At 39.1% G+C, this 18,618-nt stretch overlaps 3 protein-coding genes across 3 annotated transcripts; 2 read left to right on the top strand and 1 right to left on the bottom strand.

The window, feature by feature from the left end:
- Positions 1–3,038: 3,038 nt before the first annotated feature.
- On the bottom strand, positions 3,039–6,943 carry nkiras2 (NFKB inhibitor interacting Ras-like 2). Its single transcript, XM_023403186.2, has 4 exons — positions 6,809–6,943; positions 6,256–6,372; positions 5,184–5,425; positions 3,039–4,573 (listed from the first exon to the last, which is right to left on the bottom strand). The coding sequence occupies exons 2-4, from the start codon at positions 6,347–6,349 to the stop codon at positions 4,331–4,333; spliced, it is 579 nt and encodes a 192-aa protein (XP_023258954.1). The 5' UTR covers positions 6,350–6,372; positions 6,809–6,943; the 3' UTR covers positions 3,039–4,330.
- Positions 6,866–14,150, top strand: dnajc7 (DnaJ (Hsp40) homolog, subfamily C, member 7). The gene is made up of 14 exons (XM_023403185.2): positions 6,866–6,959; positions 7,723–7,811; positions 7,949–8,073; positions 8,545–8,658; positions 8,987–9,061; positions 9,161–9,279; positions 10,203–10,356; positions 10,577–10,741; positions 11,457–11,548; positions 11,738–11,811; positions 11,977–12,123; positions 12,222–12,374; positions 12,564–12,626; positions 12,752–14,150. Exons 1-14 carry the CDS (start codon positions 6,886–6,888, stop codon positions 12,787–12,789), a joined length of 1,482 nt encoding a protein of 493 aa, XP_023258953.1. The 5' UTR covers positions 6,866–6,885; the 3' UTR covers positions 12,790–14,150.
- A 239-nt stretch (positions 14,151–14,389) lies between these two features.
- On the top strand, positions 14,390–17,580 carry odad4 (outer dynein arm docking complex subunit 4). The gene is made up of 11 exons (XM_023403182.2): positions 14,390–14,559; positions 14,715–14,846; positions 15,033–15,186; positions 15,281–15,342; positions 15,622–15,772; positions 16,011–16,235; positions 16,319–16,526; positions 16,612–16,698; positions 16,918–17,114; positions 17,258–17,358; positions 17,444–17,580. Exons 1-11 carry the CDS (start codon positions 14,434–14,436, stop codon positions 17,477–17,479), a joined length of 1,479 nt encoding a protein of 492 aa, XP_023258950.1. The 5' UTR covers positions 14,390–14,433; the 3' UTR covers positions 17,480–17,580.
- Positions 17,581–18,618: the final 1,038 nt, after the last annotated feature.

Here is an 18,618-nt window from a genome sequence, read left to right as displayed (position 1 = left end):
CCCCACCCCCCGGGAGAGCTGGATGCTCAGCTGCAGTCATGAGACATGCTGTCATGCAACAGTAAAAGAGTATTACTGGTGGCAACGCAAGGGTGTCGCCTTGTTGCACTGTGAGTGTCACAAGCAAGGAGAAATTTCTCTTTTGTGGTTAGTGTAGTCTAGAGGAAGAGGGAGGTTCATAAATCACACAGGCAAGTGACAAATCGACCCCCCCCCCCATGTATTTCATTTTATTTTTTATTGTAAATCTTCTTTTTCTGTTTTTTATGGAGGTCAATACAGACATGGAGGCCCTGAACAGAAAGCTTTGACAGGAGAATGTACTGACAACATGCAGGAGTCTCTCCCTCACTGTTTTACCTTGGGGACATCAAATTAACATCACTGTGTACTGTCATAGCCCGAATGTATGATATAATAACTGAACCATCTTGAGTGAAATAACATCGGTGCACTAGTTCAATCCTAGTCATTAAAAAGAACATGATTGAAATGTGATAGTACATGATAGCACCCTCTGGGGAAACTAAGGTGAACATAATATCATTTCATAAATGTTCCACTTGAGGTTTTCTCATTATCTTAAATTAACCTCTCCAGTCAGCACACCTGCGTGGAACCAGCAGATCCTTTCCTCCGCTCAAACATCTCTGACCTAGTCTGGCTGGGTGTTTTCACTATACTCCCAAACTGGTTTAAGCTTGTACAACAATTAATCAATGTGACTTTTCAACAGATATTGACTGCCAAACTAATTAATGTTCCAGTAACTTGGTACACTAAAGGAGTTTTTTTTAAATCGAAAAACAACTGGACTAGGTTATTTGGTCTGGACTAGGTTATTTGGTCAGGACCAGGACCAGGACCAGGACCAGGCTAGGACTGGTCCTGGTCCTGACCAGTCCTAGCCTGGTCAGATGCGTACACGAACTGATGAAGCCTCTTGGATGAGAGGTGAAACGTCTTCCCAGACAAATAACCTAGTCCAGTTGTTTTCGATTTAAAAAAACTCCTTTAGGATACTATGACCTGGATAAATGAGAATATACACAGGCTCGTAACTTGGTACAATTTTCAAGTCAAGTCAACTCTATTTCTAGAGCACATTTAAACAGAGCTTGAGCTGACCAAAGTTCTAAACAAATGACAATGAAAATAAATAAAAGCAAGTAAATCAAATGTATAGAATAAGTAGAAAGCGAGTAAAGCATAGTAAACATACTGTATACAGAACATGTAAACATACTGACAAAAACAAGAAAATTATAAGGAGCTAATATACCAATTATGAACATGACAGCTGTTGGAGGAAAAAAGACTCCTGTGCCAAGGCATCGTAGTAGGGCCAGGCATCCAAAGCCTCCCCTCTACCATAAACCTAAGGCTCTCGTCTATCCTCAATCTGGGCCTCGCTACGGCTGCTACTCCAACACCATTGCTCCCAGGGTCCTTCAGACCATTTTTTATCCTCATTCACTAGGTTCCATTTTATAACAATCCTACTTCAATAAAGGCTTCACATACAAATCCAGCTTCAGTTGTGAGTATAGCTATTCCATTAGATTATATAAGTTTAACATTTAGTATATTTATAATGCATAGTATATTTTAGTGAGAATTTACTATGACACAACAGACTACAAGGTAAGTAAGCTAAAAAGGCCTGTGAATAAAAATGTCTCTTTAGCTTAGATTTAAAAATAGAGATGGAGGGAGCACATTTGATATCTAATGGCAGCTGGTTCCCTAATTTTGAAGCAGCAACTGCAAAGGCTCTGTCACCTTTCAGTTTCGGTCGTGATCACGGAACATACAGGAGGGAGGAGCTTTCAGATCTGAGAGATCCAGGAACTAAGTGCCGATGAATAGGGTCTGAGATGTAAGGTGGGGCTTGGACATTAAAGGGTAAGGTATCAGGTAATCAGCATGATCTTAAACTGAATTCTAAAGTGAATAGGGAGCCAGTGGAGAGAGGCTAAGACTGGGGTGATGTGTTCATTCTTCTTAGAGCCAATGAACATCCCTGTGGCTCCATTCTGGACCAACTGCAAGCGAGATAATGATGACTGGGGAAGGCCTAAAAACAAAGAATTACAATAGCCCAGTCAATTTTGCCCTCCATATCATGGAAGGACAAAATCGGTTTAAGTTTGGAAATGGTTCTTAGCTGATAGGAACTGTTTTGGACAACAGAAGTGATGTGCTTGTCAAGGATAACACCCAGGTTATTTGCATGAGACTTCACATATGGTTTGAGGTGGTCTAGCTTATTTGCGCGGAGGCTTCTGGAGTTAGAGGGACCAAATATAAGTACCTCAGATTTCTTGCTGTTCAGCTGAAAGATATTGTTTTCAACCAGTTTTCTCGATTTGCAGAAATGATACACAGCAGAATTCTGAAAAAGCAGCAGTGCACAGACAATCGCAGGTACCTGAAGGTTGCATTGGTGTTTTGGTGTCAGTTTAGGGGCAAAAAAAAAAAAGAGAAGAAAATCAGTCGACATAGAATTTCCACTAACCAGTGAGTCACTGGCACATGGAACATTTTTCCTCACTATGTTTGTCATGAATATATTATATATTTCATTTTTGTGTGTGTTGCTTTTTGTTTGCATCAAAAATCATCACATACACTGAAGAGGGTTTATTGCGTGACACTTGACAATTTCGTTTGCCTCCTGATCTCTATTTTTGTTCTTACACTGGTATGAATCAATAAGTATTTAACTGTCACATGTGACACCCATGTGCTCAGAATTCAAACAAATGTCCAAATGACAACGAGTTCATTAGAATCATTTGGCAGAGGCTTTTGTCCAGAGCAGTTTACAAGAAGCGGATTCAACCTCCAGTGTAACCAGAGATTGGTTACAGTCTGGTGCAGATGTGGATGCATATCAATATTTTCCTTAAAAGTAGATAGTTCACAACAGCCTCCAGTAATAGTAACTGATTTCATGACAACATCCAGTGTTTTGCAGAGACATCTACTGGCCATGAAACAAACTACAACAGACATTACACTGAAAACCACCCTGGTCAGGCACTGGGAAAAATATCCTTTAATTTGTTTACAAAACATGCAAACAAATATCAAGTGAACACATTTTAAGGATATTAAAACTTGAATGCTAGATATTCACAAAAAAGTTGAATGATAAGTTGAGTTGATAGACTCTAACACATGAATATTCAAGACAATATCAAGAGATTTCCCCTTTTCAATAAAACATATATTAAAAGCTGCGCGTTTGATCTTGAGTTGCACCCTGGATGATCAGGTCAGTGAATGTGTAATGTGTTCTTATGGGTTTCATTGTACAGCTCAGTATGAATAGACCGGCTCCAACTTCAGCAGTGACTGTAACTGATAATGTGAGCTGTGTTGTTGATGATATGACATTTTAATATATATATATTGTGCCCCAAGTTTTTTTTAAGTGTAGCAAGCAGAAAAAAAGTAGCACCTGAGCCTGCAGAAACCGCCTTTCATCTGAACGTCTTTTATCTCATATTTAAAGCCTGTACAGAAGGCCATATGTGGTAAGGAATGTCAATCATTCACTCTACAAAATCCAACAGTGAATCTCTGCATACATACAGTGTAACAAATCTCCAGTCCAACAAAAAGCACAATTACTGTACACCATCAATAATATATCAGTAAATCTCTTCACCCATCATAACTTATACAACATGTGAGATTCAGCATTCGTGTGATGTGAAATTTATGTAACGTTTGAAACTGCAGCCATTTCTGATTTGGTCTGTGTGTACATGTACATATAATAGTAGCACACGTACATGTGTGCATGTGCTAATTTATCTATACAGTGAGCACTATGAATCTATCTTAAAACTCTGGACTTTTTAAGTATACACCGAAATGAAATGCTGATCGTCAGTAGTCTGAGAATTATATTATGTAGGACCAACGACAACAGATGTAATTGAAAAGAATGTGGATAAACAGTTTGACCATAGTCCAACCCAATAAAGTGGGAGTGACAAACAAAAAAACTTTGAATGCTTTGATGATCTTAGCTGATATGTCAAAATAAAATCAAGAAATCACCACATTCAAATAAGTATTTCACCAAAACATCAAATATACTGCAGATGCTATGTCAATACCAACAGTGCTCACTGTATATAAATATCCATACAATCATCCTGCCTTTCCTCTCATCGCTTCTCCAGATTCTCAAAACCAACTTTTATGACCTCAGTCCTTCATAACAAAATTGATCCTTTAGTAAAATAGGGTTCCCTTTAACACACCTCTTCTCCCTTTTCACTCCCTCTTGAATGTGACAACAGTGTTTGGTCATTTAACTGTCTGTAGAACCACTGCCCTTATTCTTGTTGCGACTGAGAGGGAAGGTGGACTTGCTCTGTGGCTGGGTCATTTTACTGGCCAGGTACACAAAGGGTTCAATGAGTGTACGTCGGTCCACCACCGACACCTCCCACAGACGAACCTTCTCGTTCTTCGCCCAGTTCTGGGCCAGGTTAGAGTCGACTCTCCTTTCGTCCTGCCTGTCTAGCTTGTTACCCAGCACAACAATGGTCACCTGTGGATCAGGATCATCAGGTTAGATCGACATCAGTGTAATCTTTATTACCATCAACATCAATGCCCCCCACTAAATCTGCTGTATTTCTGCTATAGTTTTACCTATGGAAGGAAACAACATTCAAATGAATAACTTACATCTCATTCCAGTGCATAGGGAAGATCACTAAATGTCTATAAACATAAATTGTTGCCTTTAATTACTAGACACCTGTGTTAGACCCAGAAAATCTCAAATATGTAGTGTCATGAATTTATAAAATCTGCTATTGTTAACCTGTTACCTATTCGTCTATTATTGTTAACCTGATGTAACCTGACCTCAAAAGCAAGATTATAACAGTGACTCACAAGCTATCTACTATATCTACTGTAACAGTGTTATGCATTAAGACATTGTGTATTTTGAAGCAGGATGTTTTGCTCAGTTATGTATTATATGTCACTTATTCACATTTATATTCACTCACTCATAACATTTATAGGACGTTTATTAAGAAATTGTAATCGAACAAAAAAACAACTGACCGAATTGCTTTGGTGTCTCTAAATCGGTGCCTTCTAAAATCTTGCTGTTCACTAAACATATAAATGTGGTGAGCCCTTACCTCTTTCTTGTCTCTATGACGGTCTATGTCCTTCTTGAGTGCCTCCATTCGTTTAAAGGACTCTTTACTGTCAATGCTATAAACAAGTACAAAGCCATCTGCAAACGTGTAGTAATGTCGAGGGAACTCCATCCCATCCCGGAGTCCACGGGTGTCATAGAAGCGCACTTGCTCTCGTGTGCCACGGTCAGTCTCTATGGAGCCAATATAGATATCCTCCAGGGTCTCCATGGGCTCCGAACCTGTGAGTACACAAAGACAACCGTGTTTCATTTGGTGATATACTGCACAAGTATTAAGACAATTGCTTGTGTAATTAACACAAAGTGACTGAGCATTTTTACATTCCCTTATTTGAAACAAATATCAAGACACTTTGTATGACAGTTTGTCAGCAGAAAAATGTAAACATGCAGTACGTGTCAGTAATGGTTAAGTAAATGCCAATTAATGTTTGCATCCTTGTAAACCTTAAACTGGAATGTAGCAATAAGCGTGATATTAATCCGCCAAACCTGAAATTACACAGTCATGGTATTTTATTTTTCTTAGATATTATCACATGCTGTTAATCGCCCAGTGTTGTTACTGATGCTATCATCTGTTCATAGTGAGTATAAGCTGTTCCGAGAAGTGCCTGACTGAAAGCACAGCAGCATTTTGACAAGATGTGTCAGGACCTAGACAGAAATATCTAAGATAACACTTTATTCAGTTTTTATAGGTGGGGTTCCTGAAACTTGATGATGATTCAATTGCATAAAAAATACATTGCATGAAAAAAAAGTTGAATGTGTTTATAACTTCCACATTCATGATCAAGTGTATTATGTACTGTTAGTGCCTTGACTGTAACATTTGGATACAATGCATATTTAAACATGTAACGCCACTAAAACTATTGACAATCAATTATTGTATGAACTTTAGATCCAAGCAACTGTGAGCAAAGCCTAGACGTGTTGTATGCCCACTGCTATGCTTTTTTATTAAGTTGTGGAAAATACTGATCGTGTTATCTGAAATAATGAGTGTACAACATGTAACACAATATTGTTATAAAAAGTTATACCTGCAACATGGTTGGCATACAGTAGTTGCTCCAAAACAGCCGTTTTACCTACTGCACCTTGGCCACACACAACCACTTTACAGCTCTTGCCCATGACTCTCCCTCAGGTCAGAAAATCTGAAGAGATAGAAAAATGTTGAGTCAATTACTTTATTACAGTGTAACTGTATAGCATAGCATTAGAGTACACGCTATTTGGGAAGCTAGGTTGCTTCTGTTTATTCTGTTAGACACATTCACTATCATAGAACTAATAAATAGCTTGCCAGCAAACATATAAAATGATTAGTCATATATATATATTACTAAGTGAAACGTCAGCTAGCTCAGTATGCTAACATCGTTAGAGTCAATAATGTATGTGACATCTAAGAATAGCTTAGCATTAGCTTTCGGAGAGATACACCATATTAAGCAGCTAATGTTATTTGAAACTAGCTAGCCCGACTAAAACTCGTGTATTCACATATTGACACTGATATTGTCGAACATTTGGAATATATGCGTTAGTTATGACACAAATGTTTAATTACAAACTAGCCACGTTCCTTACCTAGCGGACTACTTCCTGTTTACAGTGTACGTAACGACTGCAGTAATGTGGCCCCGCCCCTCCCCATTGACGGCAAAATGGCGACGGAGAACTGTGATGCTGTGAACATGGACCCTGACATGGACCTGCTCAGCGACGAAGAATTAGAAAGGTACGACACATGAAGTTTATGTTGTCAGCGGCAGAATTACATCTACAAAGCAGTCTTTTACTGATATGCGCCATCACAAGTCCATGCCATGTTAATTTTCTCGTCGTTTACTAGCGTTCCGCCGCTAACTGTTTAGCTAAATTTGGCACAGGATAACGTTCGGATTGGTTGCTAGCTCCTGTGCTGGATTTCTGGGTTGCAGTCGGAGACACTGTCATATGTGAAAATGTGCCGATACCTGTCGACTGTAAAAGTTGATCAGGCCGAGAGTACCGCGTTCACGTCATTGCAATATTCCCAGAATGGTGCTAGCTGGATAATTAGTTAATGACACCATTCACTCACTGTGTGGTCGTGATGTAAAACATGAAAGGCTTCCAAAAAAAGTAATGGCAGTGGCCCACAGCATGGTGTCATATGTTCCTGGCTCTGCTCTGCCTGTCTGCTTCACAAAATAGCTACGTGTATGATTGGTGTAGACACTTCTGCCCTGCTGGTTTGGCTCTTACTATGTTTAGCTAACTCAGGCCAGTGAAATCTTAAATTCACACTGTCATAAATAATAATGGACATACAGGTGATTATGAATGTGATGCTCAGACATAACGGTCTTACAATGTGAATAATGAAGTGTAAAGCCAACCCAGCCAGTTAACAACCACATACAGTATATTCGTGATCTATTCTCAGAGCTACTCATCTCAGACTTCTGTGTTCAATTTGCGTTTAACATTTTTCTGTCTTCCTGCTCACTTTTACACAGGGAAGCAGAGGGCTTCAAAGAGCAAGGCAATGCATTTTATATCAAGAAGGATTATGCAGAAGCATTCAATTATTACACCAAGGCCATAGGTAATTATTCCTATATAATTCTCGTTAGTCTTCTTTATGTTTGGAACTAATGTTGACTTCTTGTATTGGATAGGCCACAATAGCATGAAGTCTGTGTGACTTTGGTGTGGTGTCAACCAACTTGTTTTTTTATACAGACATGTGTCCAAAGAACGCAAGTTACTATGGAAACCGGGCAGCCACATTAATGATGTTGTGCCGGTATAGAGAGGCTTTAGAGGATTCCCAGCAAGCAGTACGACTAGATAACACCTTCATGAAGGTAGGCTGTGGGGAAACAAGCCCTTACATTCTATTAAATGGGAAATCCATTCATTTTTTGTCTTGCATTGCTAGATATTTTCTGTGAGTGACACCTTTACAACAGCATCTACTTAGGAACTTTAACTTGAGATTTGGAGAAGTTTGGCACAACTTTGAGTGTAGTTGTTTTCTACATTGCAGAGCTTTGCAGCTATTGTGTAACCAGTTTTATCCATGCATACATTTTTGTACATAGTGATATGCTGTAGCACATCTCTATAATATTGATCAATCAATAAATCAATCACACAAACCTTATGTGTATCTGTGTATAATAAAGGTCACAAGTCTTAAAAGATCTGTCAAAAAACAAAGGCGCAAATTGTAACTAGTCATGGTTTTGTTTTTGTTCTTGTTCACCCAATTGATTTTAGCAAGGGTGGGAATTGAGGAATGTTGAGTTTGTGAACTGTAAGTATTTTACCCACAGGGCCATCTGCGAGAGGGCAAGTGCCACCTGTCCCTTGGCAATGCTATGGCTGCCAGTCGCTGCTTCCAGAGGGTTCTGGAGCTGGAGCCAGATAGCAGCCAGGCACAGCAGGAGGTGAGTTGGCCTCAGCATGATCTGGCAATTGGGATGTGATTATCCACTGTCAGATAAGCTTTGGCCTAGCCAGTGCAAATAAAGTGCAAAAGTCTGATACTGAGCGGTTTAAGAGGATATCAGCCAGAGTTACTGTCACTTCCCAATGAGCAAGCCAGGATACAAGTTTGAGGTTATTCAGAGAGCCACTGCTGCTAACATTGACCTGATTTTGCAATCACTAAGCATGGCACAAAAGAGAGACCAGTAGTGGCTGCACAGCACTGAAGTCAACTATCTACTAGAGGTCTTTTTCTTTGTCACTGAATACCACAAATTCTTTTGGCAGCTGAAGAATGCAGAATCTATCCTTGAATATGAGAGAATGGCAGAGATTGGATTTGACAAGCGAGACTTCAGGATGGTAAGCTACTCAGTGGTTACAGTGTTACTTCATTTTGGGATTTATATGCTATGGTATGTCAAGCAACACAGACTACGGATATTCTTTGGTTGTTTCTAGGTCGTCTTTTGCATGGACCGGGCCTTGGAGTCAGCCTCAGCCTGTCACAGGTTCAAGATACTGAAGGCAGAGTGCTTAGCCCTGCTGGGACGCTACCCAGAGGCTCAGTCTGTTGCCAGGTAACAATGCATATTTAAAAATAGTAAACAGTATTGAAATTTGTCACAATGATCGCAAGGTGAAAGCAGAATGAGATACAGGGTTGTGCATGTGCCACACCATGTCACACCAATACATCTATACAGCATTCATTATGATCATATTAGAGACCTGTTTATCAGTTAGATACAACAAATGAGTAATCCTATATCACAGAGCTCTATAGAAATGGGAAAAGAGTGAGATGTGATTTGAAAAAAGTTATGTAAAATGTACACATCCGGAAAGTCAGACAATTCTATAGAGCCATAATCTTATTAAAAGCACCAGGTTTACTGTGATTTATTGATCTGACTCATCTTTGATGATTGCGAGTACGCACGATTACAGAAATCCACGGGCCTCAACGCATGATGGTTCTAAAAACTACATGCACCACTTTGTGTTTTTATGTTTCTTAAGAGTTATTTTAGTTTTGGCACATGGGTGTAAGAAGTATACACTTGACCTCAAATTTGTAATCACAAGACTATACAAATGGCACAGCCTTACAATCACTCCACTGTGTTAATTTGACTTGAAAATGACAATTCTCTGGGTAGTGCCCTCAGGAACTGTGTGGTTCTGGCTTTGTTTTCAGAGAGGTGGGCACAGTCATTCTCACAGTTTAAAGAGGGCAACTAATAACTTTGGATGATGCCCTCTTTCCATTATGCACATGTCTCTTACCACATTTACATTTCAGTTGCCACACCACTGCATCCTTGGCAATGTGTCATCACTGCAGGGAAATATAGCTTCCACAGTTTGCCGTAGTTTGATGTGAACTAAACTATTACAGATGATGACACAGAATGCCATATTTTTTGGTGTGATTTCTCTTTCTTTTTAATATGTATGTTTTTTTCTAACATTAACATTGATCTTTTTTGCTTCCATTCAGTGATATTCTGCGAATGGACTCCACTAATGCAGACGCACTGTATGTGCGTGGTCTTTGTCTCTACTATGAGGACTGCATTGACAAGGCCGTCCAGTTCTTTGTTCAGGCCCTGCGTATGGCTCCTGACCATGACAAGGCTCGGCTTGCATGCAGAGTGAGTTATTCAGAAGAGAAGAGTTTTGTGAACCAGTTAAACCATTTTCACTATGAATATTGCTAAGAAAAACTGCTGTTAACTGAGGAAAATTGAAGAAACAGAAAAGAAAACATATTTCAGTACTTCTTTTATCCATCTTAAGTCAGATTGACTTCTACTACCGCAAAGATGGGCCAGAGTAGATTTTTAAGATTGTCCTATGTGTTTGTTTTCCCAGAATGCCAAAGCACTAAAAGCCAAGAAGGAGGAGGGGAACAAGGCGTTCAAGGAGGGAAACTTTGAGGCAGCGTATGAGCTGTACTCTGAGGCATTAACAATAGACCCCAACAACATCAAGACTAATGCCAAACTGTACTGTAATAGGGCCACTGTTGGATCTAAGGTGAGACATATGCACAAGAGAGATACCACTTGTTGTTTGGACATCTGACGAGTTGTTTTTCATTATGGGAGAATCCTCTCATCCTTGGTTTTAGTCATTTCAAACACAACACTTGAGAAGATAATGCACACTTTTATATTTTGGTCATGTAAGAAAGAAATTTTATAGTCATTAGCACAGGATTAACATAAAAACCTACTTAATTAATGACTGTGTGGCTGTTTGCCACAAAAAGCTGGATATATTTGACACCATATCAGTAAAAATTGCAAACGAGATATGGACACAAACAGCTCTGACAAAACACAAAGTAGCAGATAAGGACAGAGTAAGACTTGTGTCTGTTTAGATAAAGGTAAGGACACAACCACAAACACACAAAACTCCAAACTGTGACTCCTACAGTGCACTGGACTGAGATATTTTTGATAAGTCTAGAATGATAGGCTTGTTCCAGGCTTACAGTAATGTAATTGGCATGCATCACACACACACACACACACACACACACACACACACACACACACACACACACACACACACACACACACGCAAGTCCTCAGTCAGTTAGTTTGCAGAGTCCTCATTCTGTTCCTATGACAGTATAAAGTTTTTTGGAATATTTCCTTTTTTGTATTTTCTTCTGTCAAATCAAGACCACTACGTTTCTGTGTCTGCTTTGCATGGTCATACTTTTTTTCTTTTTCTTTGAAAGCTGAAGAAACTAGAACAGGCCATTGAAGACTGCACAAAGGCCATTAAACTGGATGAGACCTACATCAAGGCCTATTTACGGAGAGCACAGTGGTACTTCTAATATTTCTAACTCTGTTGTTAATAGAGATAGCAAGTAGCTCTTGCTATCTCTATTATCTGCTAACTCTATTACACACCAGGACAAACAGAAGACAGTGTCATTATCATCAATTACACTTTTTTTCTATTATTCAAATTTGTTAAAGAAACAATGACAGACTTGTGCATACTGTGTTGCAGCTACATGGACACAGAGCAGTATGAAGAGGCAGTGCGAGACTATGAGAAGGTTTACCAGACAGAGAAGACAAAAGGTGAGAATCTGACTCCAGCATTCCTCTTCATTTTTCTAATTCATGGTGCTTAAACATTATGCACTGGGAGCTTATGACTGTTTTGCTACCTTCTGCCACTTTAATAACATTGATACTCCTGTTGTTTATTAACCCGTTCCTTCTTTTCTTTCCATTATTCCATAGAACACAAGCACCTCCTGAAAAATGCCCAGCTGGAGTTGAAGAAAAGCAAACGGAAAGATTACTACAAAGTGCTAGGGGTGGATAAGAATGCCACGGAAGATGAGATCAAGAAAGCTTACCGCAAACGTGCACTTTTACATCACCCAGGTGATTTATTTCTTCAAGTATTGTGATTTTACACAGGAACAGAAACATCTAATGTGTGATTAACAAACATAACACTTCTATTCTATACCTTTCCTCAGACCGTCACAGCGGAGCTAGTCCTGAGGTGCAGAAAGAAGAAGAGAAGAAGTTCAAGGAGGTGGGCGAGGCCTTCAGTGTGCTTTCAGACCCAAAGAAGAAGTCACGCTATGACAGCGGCCAGGATCTTGAGGATGACGGCATGAACATGGGAGGTCAGCACCTGGGCAAGCCTTGGGGTGGGAGGTTTCGAGGGTGAACAGATCGAAATACAAGTCATGTCTGAGCCAATGAGTCACTTCTTTATTATAAAGGAGCAATTGATTTTATAGTGAGAAGGTTCAACCTGGCTGGAAAGTTCTCTGTGTTGATGACTTTTCTTACTTGCAATTTCTTTCTGCCAGATTTTGATGCCAACAACATTTTCAAGGCGTTCTTTGGAGGCCCAGGAGGTTTTAGTTTTGAAGGTAATTTATGTTCTATTTGTATCCAAAAAACTGAGAGAAGTGATGTGATGCTCTTCGGTCAACCACTTTGGAAAGATACTCTAATTTTGTATTTCAGTTATTGACTTGTTTGTCATTTGTTTCAGCATCTGGACCAGGAAATTTCTTCTTCCAGTTTGGTTAATTGGAGGATTCGTCTACCTAAACAGTTACTGCATCAGGACTTTTCAACAATGTCAACTCCCTGACCCACCATCCGTATTTAATAACTGACTGATTGCAAGTCAGATTCTTGTCTATGCCATTGACTGAATGAATGCAACCCAATGACCACATACAGCAAATGATTTAACGCCCGTATAGCAAGGACACCAAGACAGCTCAGACTGAGTTGATAGTGTTACTGGTTTTGGATTTGTTTTTTTCCCTCCAGAATGAAACAAACTTTAAAGCCAGTAATGGCTAGCAACAATGGTCCAAACATTTTCTGGATTTTTGAGATAAAAGAGATTGTGCAGCTATTGTATCAGAGCTTTTAGGGATCCATACAGGAAGTGACATCCTGGGGAAACTCTTGAGATGCAACTGAGCACTGAGCAAGCTATTATCCGGCTCGTCTCAACTTACTGCTGACGGTGTATTCTCTGCATGAAAATTAATAAATTGCTTAATGATTTCTGAAGAAAATCACTGAGCAATCAGCACCTCCCCCCTTTCCCCTGTCAGTCAGACAGACAGACAGACAGAGTTGGCTGCTACGAATTCACACTGAAAACTGCCTCCTTGTCATAAGCCAATACGAGCATTTGAGCATTTTTAAAATTCACAACACGTGGAGCCTAGACCTACACATAAAGTACAGCTGAAGCACACTAGAAAGATGGCAGTGGAGACAGCTGTGCTGGCTTTGTTGCCAGCGAAGTCCCCCTACCTCTTGTTGTCACAGGTTTTATGTTTGATGTTGCCATTCACAGATTGCTGCATTGTACATTTTACTGGAATGTAAAGTGTTGATTTGTGATGATAGTTGATGATTTTTTTCCATTTTTTTTATTTTGATATGTATATTTATTGTAAATTTGCTGTCTGATAGAACCATTGGTGTAAGATGAGGACACTTTTCTATTATGTAAACGTTTGAAAGCGACATCGATTGTGAGCGTCCCTTTGACACAAATTCAGGAAGGTAATTGTTTTGCTTGATCAGCATGAAGTATTGCACAGAAATAGATTATGCTCTTTGTGTTCCTTGACTGTGATGCAAGCTGTCTAATTTTACTCAATGCAACAGATAATAGAACATTGACCTGTGATATGTTTGCCATCGTCTAAGAAAGTCAGGCACTTGTGTGATGATGAAACCTTGTAATGTTCAGTTGCTTCCTGATGAGTGTTTTGTTCTCTTGGTGCATTTCATGATGAAAAGAAAAGCATCCTCATCTTTGCTTTCCTTGTTTTTGCCCTTATGGTGAAACCATCCTCTCTTTACCCTTGAAAAGTACCAGCCATGTCAATAAAGTTGGCCTCCTCTGGGTTTCCCCTTAACTGTTTTTTTCATTTAATTTTACTGGAATAGTATCAGTATTAACAATTTAAACAAAATTATCAACCTTTAATGATAAGGTTATTACCACATGTATAATTCATACTGAAAGCAGATTTTTGTTGTGCCGCGGTAAGCGGCCAGTAGATGGCGTTACTTTCCTTCCTTCTAGTTTGTTGGTGTGGTTGCTAGGATACCGGAGGTGTTAGTGTGTTTGGATACCTTCCGGAGTTAAGTTTTCTGTGAGCGTTCGTCTGTGAATTAAGTTTAACGTGACAAAAAAAAATGTCAGGCAAAGATGGAGGCGACGATGGTCAAAAGCCACAGAGCGTATTCTCCACTTTAATGGCCGACGGGGATTGGCTTTACATTAAAGGAGAGTATAAAAAGGCTATAGACAGATTCACAACGGTAAGAACAAAGAAACTAGTTACCTAGCCAACGTCAGGCATAGCACATTGTCCTAACTGGAGCTCATCATCTTGTGGTGATAACGCATTGTCCAAGGCTGTCAGTGCAACTTTTCAATGTAGGTACGGAATGCCTTGTTTTTGCTCTTTGTTTAGGCTCTGACTTTAAAGCCTGATGATAAGAACTGCTATGTTGGCCGAGCCAAATGTTACCTGAAGATGGGGCAATCTGAAAACGCTTTAAAAGATGCAGAGGCTTCACTCGAAGAAGACGTGACATTTTTCGAGGTACACATGAGTCTGCAGAAATATTTACGATTGTGCGTTCCAGCGTCTAGACAAAAATACATGCATTATATTTATATGCATTTATACTATTTAAATCACAGACCTCAAGACAGAACTCTATGGTAAATATACGAGAAACTATGAAAAGTGAAGCCTACGAGAATTTATTTTATCATGATTTTTTAGGGATTGTACCAGAAGGCAGAGGCTTTATACTACTTGGGAGAATTTGAATTCGCACTGGTGTTTTACCACACAGGACAAAAGCTACGTCCACATATACAGGAGTTCAGACTGGGTATCCAAAAAGCACAGGAGTCCATAGAAAACTCTGTTGGTTGTAAGTAATTTAACACATTTTTGTGACTTAAATTATAATGACAGCATATGAATATCTTTCTCACAATTCACACTTAAAATCTAAATCATTACAGGCCCTTCATCTGTAAAACTGGAGATTAAGGGAGATTTATCATGTCTCCAAAAAGATGAGGAGGTAAGTCTTTCACTTGCCCTTCAGTAATCCAGTATTTAGCATGCATGCTTGGAGACAGAGCTGTTAAGGATAACTGCATGCATACAGCAACCAAGCAATTCTACTGCAACAGAAAAGACAAAAAAAAAAAGAAACTTCTGAACAGTATTTGAGTCTTACCCAGGATCACTTCTTTAACCAATGGGTTAACATAGACTTAACAGTTTTCTATATGTAATGTTCACCCTGACCTCCCATCTGAAGCACAATACTATGTTTCTGAATGACTGACCTGTAAAGAGGGTACGGCCAATTACTGCTATTCAGCATCTGAAGAAGGAAAAAAAACAGCAGACCCAGAAGACCCCCAAGAGTGAAAAGACAATCAAACAACTGCTGGGAGAGTTTTACAGTGATAAGAAATATCTAGAAAACCTGCTGAAAGACAAAGGTACTATGTTATTTCTATAACCTTTTCTGACTATACTTTTGTCTCTCTACATCTTTCATTTGAATATACCTGATTAAATAGAGATTGAATGAAGTTTGCTGTTGTCGTGGCTTCAGATGTTAACTATTAGTTTCTCCACTATTCAGTACTGTTCAATATGTTTGTTTAATCCTAAATACAATGATGTTGTTCACTTTTAATAAACTGATATTTAAAACTGTTACGCAATGATCTGCAGATTTGGTAAAAGGCAAGATGAAGAATGGGGAACAACTGCAGGATGTCATTCAGAGCTCCCTCACATACCTCGACAATTGCACTGAGTTGTGGAACCAGGAGAAACCTATCTGTGCACGGGAAAGGGATCGTAAGCTCATGCAACAAAAATGTAGCAAGCTCTCTCCCATTGCACCCTCTGAACCTGCTCTGTCCCTGCTGAAGAGCCTGGATGACTTTGATGCAGGTAAGTCAGGACTCTGGCTGAACTTGTAGCCTTGTGTGTTTCTTTTTAGCCTAAAAGTGTTTACTTTATGTTTGTTGTCTTAGAGTTGACATCCGGAAATGCAGAGAGTAATCTCAAGAAGGCAAAAGAGGTCATGAAGACAGTGCAGGGATGGTCAGAGAAAGATGCACCTAATAAAAAAAAGGTTTTGGGCAGCCTGCACAGTTGCATTGGGAATGCTTTGATGTACCTGGGAGATATGGAGAAAGCATTAGACCATCATCAAAAAGACTTGGAGTTGGCTAAACAGTGGTGAGAATCTGAAGAAATTACACAAGAGGAGTCAAAGTATAGTACAACAATAGATCAGATGTTCAGTAATCTTTCTTATCAACAGCAAACTTCCAGAAGCAATGTCCAGGGCGCTGGACAACATTGGCAGAGTATATGCCCAAATTGGACAGTTGACACAGGCCATTGAGTTGTAAGTAAATAATGAAATATCTACTGCTCTTGTGAAATATGCGACATGGCCATCCTTAGCAAAAAATGCTATTTTGATGGTAATCTTTTCTAGTCACACCTTTCATAACAAGTATTATCTTACATTGAGAAATTACTATGGAAGATTAGTTTATTGGTGACATTATATTTATTAACTTTTCTTCTCCCTCTTCTCTATTTCATTTTCTTCTCAATTCAGCTGGGAAAAGAAAATACCACTTGTGCGTGGTGGTTTGGAGAACACCTGGTTGTTTCACGAAATTGGTTGGTGTTACCTGGAGCTTAATCGCCATAAAGAAGCCCGAGACTATGGCGTCCGTTCAGTTGCTGCGGCTGATGAAATTGCTGACGAAAAATGGCAGATAAATGCCAACGTGTTGGTGGCACAATCAGAAAGTAATTCTTTGTCTGGTTTTATCACTTCATATTTGAAAATTTCGATTAACAGTAACATGTCATCTTCTAGTATTCTAATGCTGTTGTAACTGTACAAACTAGTGACCTGACCTTTAAGTAATTTCCACTGTGTTTATTATCAGTGAACCTTGGAAACTTTGAATCCAGTGTCGCCAGCTTTGAGAGAGCCTTAACCCATGCCAAACTGCAAAAAGACGACTCCTCCATGAACGCTATTCAGAAGGTTCCCACTCTGTTTCCCATTCACATCATCTGAGTTCCACTTAAAGATATTTTTAAAGGCTGACATTTATCATTCTTCATTTCAGGCTCTTGATGAAGCAAAGCAACACCTATCACAATGAGGATGTATCCAGTCAAGACTGAGTGCAGCCTGAAATAAAAGAAAGAGAATGATCACTGATCAAAACAAGTTCTATAAAAGTCATCTGACATGTATTGAAAAGATTTGTAATGTATTTGTGTTTGTATTTAAATTTGAGACGTCTGCGTGTTTTCAGTAAGATTTTTTTAAAGAAACTGGCTGATAAATAAGACCCAGTGTCTGCTTACAGGTTTTGATGAACACAGGCATGTTTTGAGTAGTAACTTCTCAAGGTTAAAATATGAACACCAGTATGAAACACAAATATAAACCAGGCAATGGATCGTGGTGTTGGGTTATACATGATCAAGCTACGAAGGTCATATCAGGAGCAATGGTCTTTTGTTACAGACAGCAGTAAATTTTACAAAGGTATACTGTTCTCTGAGAAGTAAAAATATTGGGAAATAACATGGGGAATTACTTTAAAGCCCCAGATCTGGCTTTCACCCCGCTTTTAGAATATAGCTGGGGAACTGGAACCACAAAGAGTATTTTTCTATAAACAGTCTGACTTACCAAAGTTATTTGATTTTGTTGGATTACTTCTGGAGAATGAATTATATTATTTTTAGTACTGTAAATATTTTCAATCACAATGAACAATCTATTTGTGAAGCTGTGTTTTTGTCAAAGTTCTCTGAAAAACTGCAATAGCTATTATATAGAAAATGAGTCCCTTGATACATAAAGTAGGGGAATTTTAGGGGAACTTCCACGTCACAACTCTTCTGTATCTATCACCAGGCATGCATGAGTGCTTGCCTGATGATAGATACAGAAGGTTAACAAGGTTAACACAAATGTTGAGTGCTTTGTGTGTAGGTCAGAGGCAGCAGAATTACAACTTATGATAATTTTCAGCTTTTTAATGGGACCCTCCTTTTTCTGAAATCTTGATGATGGATTTATAATTGTGCACCTTTCAATTAAAAGAATATGGTTATTTTCCTCAACTGAACTCTTCATAAATGTTGAAAAAAATCACTGTTACATTGCCTTGTGTGTTTGCAAAGTAGTCTTATCACTTTGGGTTTGTCAGGTCTACTTTATGGGATAGGAGTGGTATCACATATAAAGTGACTGAGGTTCACACCTGTTGTGTGTGTGTGTGTGTGT

The sequence above is a fragment of the Seriola lalandi genome, unplaced genomic scaffold (genome assembly GCF_002814215.2).
Source record: "Seriola lalandi dorsalis isolate HSWRI2012SDOR001 ecotype SW California unplaced genomic scaffold, Sedor1 jcf7180002054065, whole genome shotgun sequence".
Classification (NCBI taxonomy): Eukaryota; Metazoa; Chordata; class Actinopteri; order Carangiformes; family Carangidae; genus Seriola; species Seriola lalandi.
The sequence above is the reverse complement of the archived record's forward strand: the minus strand, read 5'-3'. Positions and strand labels throughout refer to the sequence as shown.